Source organism: Stereum hirsutum (assembly GCF_000264905.1).
Source record: "Stereum hirsutum FP-91666 SS1 unplaced genomic scaffold STEHIscaffold_25, whole genome shotgun sequence".
NCBI classification, from domain to species: domain Eukaryota; kingdom Fungi; phylum Basidiomycota; class Agaricomycetes; order Russulales; family Stereaceae; genus Stereum; species Stereum hirsutum.
In genome coordinates this window covers 9,410-15,520 of record NW_006763155.1, presented here as the reverse complement: position 1 = coordinate 15,520, position 6,111 = coordinate 9,410, and the positions used below count along the sequence as shown (strand labels likewise).

Here is a 6,111-nt window from a genome sequence, read left to right as displayed (position 1 = left end):
AGCGGCTCGCAATATTTGGAATCCCCCATGAATACTACCCTGAAAATGTATCGATGGCGTCGAAGTCAAGTCCCTTAAGTACGATGCCTCGATCATAATCAAACGTACGAGTGCATGCGATGAGAGACGAAGTCCTCGATGATTACGAAGTAACGTATACCTTCATGATACTCAAACAATCAAATCGGGGACTGTTGTATATACAAGTTGAGCCGCCAGTGACGTTGATACGAGGTTGAGCAGCAGAGAATCGTCATCCCCTCCATTCCACCTGTCGTCAGCACATCACGCATCTACCAACTTCACAAACTGTTGCCCAGGCTGTGAGCCCTTTCCCGTATGCCCGTATACGAGCGACCCCCTCTCAGTCTCCTCTATAAGAAACATCTGAACCGCCACAATGATGTCTGAACTGTTCAGCCCCGAGTTTTTCGCCTTGCTGCGGGCTACCAAAGGTTTCCTCACTTGCTTCAATGGAACGAGCACCAGACCTTCCTGTCTATAGGACCTCAAGATGTCGAGAACTATCGTGAGGTGGCTAGCGCTGTTGAAAATCAAATGGGGGTTGGCGAGCTTTTCCAGATGCTTCGTCGAATGTGACGCGTCCCTCTTGAGGTACGCCACAGTGATGGGAGTAAGGGTTTGAGTTTCTGCGGGGAAGGCCTTGGTGATAGTTGTTGGGACCGCGATGGACGGTACGGGAGATGCAACCGAGGCATTGCCAAGCGAAGGGGTCTACAGTGATAAATTATTAACGCCGTCGTGATAGTCAATGATCCAGCGACACTTACAATGGAAGACCTGTTCCCGCTGTGAAACGCGGTCTGAATATCACTCGTACTGGGGTACTAGACGAAAATGGTAGATAAATACTCCGAGGTGAAGTACAGTATTCAGAATTATGTGACCGGGAAACGCTTACGCTTTGACGAACGGAAGGCCTTCTCACTTCTGGCTGAACATGGTCATCACCAGGTTTCGCCTGCTCCGATGACGATATTTCCGACAGAACGGGTTCCGCCATCGTGACAACCGCACTCCTCGTCACATTCTGCACAGCGATGCGCCCGATTCGAGTATGCATGGTTTCATCGCGGACAGCAAGCATAGAGTGACCGCCATCGAGAGTGATGCGCTGCCGAGACTGGACGAGCAAGTAGTCCTGTCCGAAGGTCACCACCCTAGTCGAGGAGTCAGTGGGAGAAGGCTTGGTCCTGAGACCGGATGGAGCAAATATTATGCCTTCGCCCGTTCGAAGATCGATGAGCTGCACGAGCGTACAAAATATCAGTGCCGGATTCGACTGAGAATGTGATCAAGTCGAGCTGACCTTGGAGAATATTTCATCTCTAACGGCCTGAGCAGCTGATACGTGCTCGGATAGATGTGCGAGCCATTTGGGAGACGAGAAGCGGTGCGCGATGATGAACGAGCTCAGCTCCAAGAACTTGGAAGGTACTACCGTGGGCTCTTGGGTCGAAATGATGACTCGAGCATTCAGATGTCTTTGCTGCCTGATGATGCTAAGTAAGGAGTCGGTGAGGCGAGAGGAGTGGCCTGAGTCGCTAAGGTACTGTATATTCAAAATAATCATTAGGTCGGATGGCTACTTGCAGCATGACCTCATGTACCTTGTGCGCCTCGTCCAACACTGTTATAACAGTTCTTTTAGTGTGAGAACCTCGATCTGAAGGGACGTCCAACTGACCTACGATTTTTCCGGTGTCAACTTCGGCCTCGATGAACAAGCTGAGAATGATATCGAAAAAACCACATGCCGACGACGCGTCGATGAATGGAGAAGACAGACTATAAATGACCGCTTCCTCTCAGCAAGGCGCGTGCTAAAGGAAAATACGCATCACACTTACTCCACGATCGTCAAAGCCCCCTGCCGGAAGTGTGTCGATACACAGTTGTTCGCGTTCCCCCCTCTCAGACAGGAGTCGAGCAGGGCCAGACGAAGGTTAAGCATGGCCTTCTGCGACCCATTTATCTTCTGCTTCGCAAGCATCGCTCGAAACTCGTTATAGTCGAAGACTTCCATGTCGCGGAGGAGGGTCATGACGAGCTCCATGTAGAGCGGCATTTCTGATGAACGGAAACACTCGATAAGTGAACAGAAGATGGAATCAATGGGAAAACTCACGATCACCATCGTCCACCTTCATCATTGCCAGTAACCGTTCTCCACTGATGTCTCTAGAGGCGAAGCGTAAAGCCTCCACTTTCACTCCCGGTAAGTTGGCATAAACCGACTTCATTGCTTCCACGCGGTTAGGCCTTCTCGATAACTGTTCGTCAGCGGTGGACAGCGTGGAAGAGGACACGAGGAACACACAAGGTGAGGACAGTAACGTCTGGGGCAGTCGCCGTCCCTCCACGAGTCGCATCCATCACAGCCAAGTACGCCGCTTCACATGGTTGAACGAATCCACTGCCTGCAGCAGAGTCAAAGTGAAAGCTACACAGGGAGAGAGAACGGCGGGTTGGTCCAAAATGGCACTGGAGTTGAACAGAGTGAAGTAACGCACAGCAGGCCGCATAGCGGCACGGGAAGCGTCCCGAGACGTCGATCCTGAATCAAACAGCCTTCGAGAAGAACAGCCGTCGAGTGACTTTTGCCAGAGCCCTATCCCGGAGACGATTTCATACATCAATTGAGCTTGATTAAGCTCCAAAGAGAAAATCGATACACGCACCTGCAGACCACATACGACGGCGCTGAAAGGGGCGTTTGTGTTCACGTACAGTTTCGTGAGTGGCGAAGGCTCCTTAGGTGAATGAAGAACGTTTCCGTAGACTGCGCGCTGAGGAAGGACGGTCGTACCAATGACATTCAAGGCTTCGTTTGTGAAGAGCGGAGCGGTTCGCATGCTATGGCTTCCCGCCAAGTCTGTGTCGTGTTGAGATGAGCTCACATAGCGAAACAAGAGTTCAGCCTCCGGACTGAGGTCAACGGTAGCGTTGGTGGAGTATGGCATGGCGAATTATGTGCTAGTTACAGAGGCTAGTCAAGAGTCGAAAAAGAGACAACGGTCGGGATCCCAGCTCAGGCTCGTAAAGCATTCTTCTGACGTCAAAGCGAACCAAGTAGAGCACTGGTACGCATGGCACGCCACATAAATATGACGCCGCGGCAGTTGAGTAAGCGAGATATGATTGGAAGATGAAGCAAGATAAAAGACGACCGGAGGGATTGAAATGACCAGACGACAGGGTGCGAGTGAGAGCTTGAAAGAAACGTGAAGGGTACGAAGCCGGCAGTAGGAAAAAAATACTCAAACAAGAATTGAATACTCAGTAACGTGCAGAGACGGCGAGGCCGGGCCGCAAAGCTATTGGCCTCCGGATCATTTGCAATCGGGAGCTGCTCAACCGTTCGCGGTCTCAACAGTCTGCTACCACTGGCCACGTCTTATACCTCTTCATACTACCGCGTCATCGTCCCATTCCCACTTCATCGTATTCTCTCGAGGTCAAATCCCTATCGGATACAAAACAAAACAGAATGACCGCGACACGTTGATCAAACCGGCGAGGCCCGCCACATCACACTCAACAGCGCCCAGCTATCACTCAGCAAGCCATCGGTCTCTTTCGAAGAATGGGAATCGAAAGCGCGTCTCGGAGACCTAGAGGAATTGAGCGTGGTGGATGTCAAGGCCGTGCTCGCGAGACCTTCGTTACCGTCCAAGGTCCGTCTCGCCACACCTCTCTCTCCGCTATGACCAACAGGCGATGATGGGCAGTTTAAAGTCGAAGAAGCCAATTCGAGGGTACCCGAGCTTCTCCCCCTCGTTGAACACGGAGCCCCATCCTCTACAACATCCATCTCAACCTCTGCCTGCTTCACTGGCCTCACCTCGCCCACCACCACGCCTTCCTACGCCCACGTCCAACCCACCGTGCCCATATAAACAGTACAACAATCCTACGACTGGTTTACTATCGTCCGCTGCGCAAAGCCAAGAGTTGCATTTGAGGAAATATTTGAAGGGTGGGGAGCATGTGTCGGGGATTTGTGAGATGCTGGCGATGAGGGTCGCGGAGATACGTAGATGCGGAGGTTGAGGGGATGTTGCTTGAGTGGAGTAGTGAAGAGGAAGAAGGGAGGTGTTTTTAAGGAAACCTCTCAGGGTTGTGGAAGGTGAAGGTCAGTTCGCTTCTTCTTTGGCTTCGCTTGTGTGCGGAGAGCTTATGTCCACGTACACTGGCGTAGGACCGGTTGGTGGAGCTACAAGACGAGCATGTATTGGAATTGGAACACGCGACGAGGATGTTGAACCATTCGGACGAGTCACTCGTCCTGCAGATTGACTTCCCGTACATGCTCGAACTCGTCGACTTTTGTATCGATTTTCTGAAGGCCCACGTATGTCACCTCCAATCTCTGCTTCCTATTATCCGCATTCAACTAGTCCTCTATAACCGCTGTGTGTATTCTCGCGCCAGTTCCGCGAAGCAGAGCTTGACCTCCTCCACTTCCAACAATGTATGACTCGCACAATGACGCTTGCCGGAACATTATTCGTCGGGTCTTTTGTGCGCTCCTGCGGGACATTTCACGGAGTTTATCGCGGAAGGTACGTTATCTCTACCTCAAATCCCTACGTCCATTATATCTGTGCCACACTACTTTACGCCACGCCACACCAACTTCTTCCGCTCCCCTTTTTTTCTCTCCCTCCTCTTCCTCGCCATATTATACCCTGGGAGTAACTGACCATATACCCTAATCCACAAGACATCCCATCGATAACACAACAACATCTCCCGCTCCGAGCCCGTCCCACATCAACTAGCTCGGCTCGGCTTGGAGCTTGAGTGACGAGCGGCATCGCATCCGGATCAATTAGCTGTACCGTTGCACGTACGTCGCCCTCTTGCTTTTTCTCCGTTTTCTAAATATTCTATATCATCCATATCCTACGTCGAGAAGTTCTTTTCGTTTTACTTTCACCTCTGTTCGACACACGGTTTGTGATCTGGACATCGCTCTCGCTCTCCTTCTCCTTTCTGTGCTCTTCGTTTCCACGCGCATTTAACGTTAAATGTACGCACGCTGATGCTGACTTCACCTTCATTTGTGGCTGCTATACAGGAATGTCGTGCGGCGTTGTTCACGGTGAGGGGATATCGTGGCGAGAAGGTCAGTTGGAGAGGTGAAGGTGTTGAGGGTAGGGCGAGGGAACCTCGTCAAGGTGGTACGTCTTCATTTCACCCCTTCCGTTGTCATTTTTCGTTCTATCCTTCACCCTTCCCAATTCACAAATATCATATGTCTTATCCATGATACACGAGATCTTGTACTGTGCTGTTTGAGGTAGAGAAGGCTGATCTCGTGTTGCTTTTTGCATATACCCGCATTGCTCCCCTTGGAACGCTTCTCGAAAACCCAAATGACCGCACCCACGCTCACGAACACCTCGTCGACGAATACATCAACGCATGAACAAACGAAACGACCCATGGACGGATGGATGGGAACAGACACGGGCGAAATGCAGCTATCTCGAGCAGCTCAGCACGGACGAGCGGGAGTTGTATCGGTGCTTTTTCGATTTGGTGGAAGAGGGACTCTAGTGCGTTTAAGTTATTTTTTTTCGTACCTTTGTGGCCCTCGTTTTCACCGCCCTCTCGTTCTTTTGACGTATTTCTTAATTGTTTCGTTCCTCAGTATTCATTCCTTCGGTCGCTAACAACCTTCCCTGTCCTTTGGCTCTCCTTCCGTGATGTCCAGCGAATCAGCTCTGCGTGCCTCCACCACACCACCCGAACCGACGGACTCCCGAAATCCACGAACGCACTTACGAACTAATCTACCATGCGCCCAACCGATACACTCAAAACAGTGCACTCAAACAAACACGCCCCACCTATTGATCAACGCACCCATGATCACAAAAAAGAACGCACTCACTTATTAGCCCAACCAAGACCGAAACGAAAGACCCACAGCGGCGCCGACCTCAAATCCCTCTGCGACTACCTCCACGGCAATCTCCGTCCTCGAATCCAACACGCACAGAGGCTCGGAGCCCCGGCTGAGGTATGCGCGGTCTTATAAGCACTCAGGGTAGTCGGCGGGCCTCCGATCATTCGCTAGAG

The 6,111-nt window shown here is 51.4% G+C and overlaps 2 protein-coding genes across 2 annotated transcripts in view; one reads left to right on the top strand and one right to left on the bottom strand.

Moving 5' to 3' along the window:
• Positions 1 to 285: 285 nt before the first annotated feature.
• STEHIDRAFT_163558 (uncharacterized protein) lies at positions 286 to 2,984 on the bottom strand (the record flags this gene model as incomplete). Its single annotated transcript, XM_007311257.1, has 11 exons — positions 286 to 735; positions 792 to 848; positions 923 to 1,267; positions 1,331 to 1,573; positions 1,632 to 1,651; positions 1,709 to 1,809; positions 1,872 to 2,091; positions 2,150 to 2,283; positions 2,342 to 2,464; positions 2,535 to 2,632; positions 2,703 to 2,984. 11 exons carry the CDS (start codon positions 2,982 to 2,984, stop codon positions 286 to 288), a joined length of 2,073 nt encoding a protein of 690 aa, XP_007311319.1.
• Positions 2,985 to 3,744: 760 nt separating this feature from the next.
• Positions 3,745 to 6,111, top strand: part of STEHIDRAFT_173053 (uncharacterized protein) — a gene marked incomplete at its 5' end in the record, with an annotated part of 4,007 nt that continues 1,640 nt past the window's right edge. Inside the window, 5 exons of the mRNA XM_007311256.1 lie at positions 3,745 to 4,057; positions 4,140 to 4,156; positions 4,223 to 4,375; positions 4,456 to 4,545; positions 5,105 to 5,207. Coding sequence (XP_007311318.1) covers positions 3,745 to 4,057; positions 4,140 to 4,156; positions 4,223 to 4,375; positions 4,456 to 4,545; positions 5,105 to 5,207 — 676 coding nt within the window. The remainder of the gene's footprint in view (positions 4,058 to 4,139; positions 4,157 to 4,222; positions 4,376 to 4,455; positions 4,546 to 5,104; positions 5,208 to 6,111) is intronic.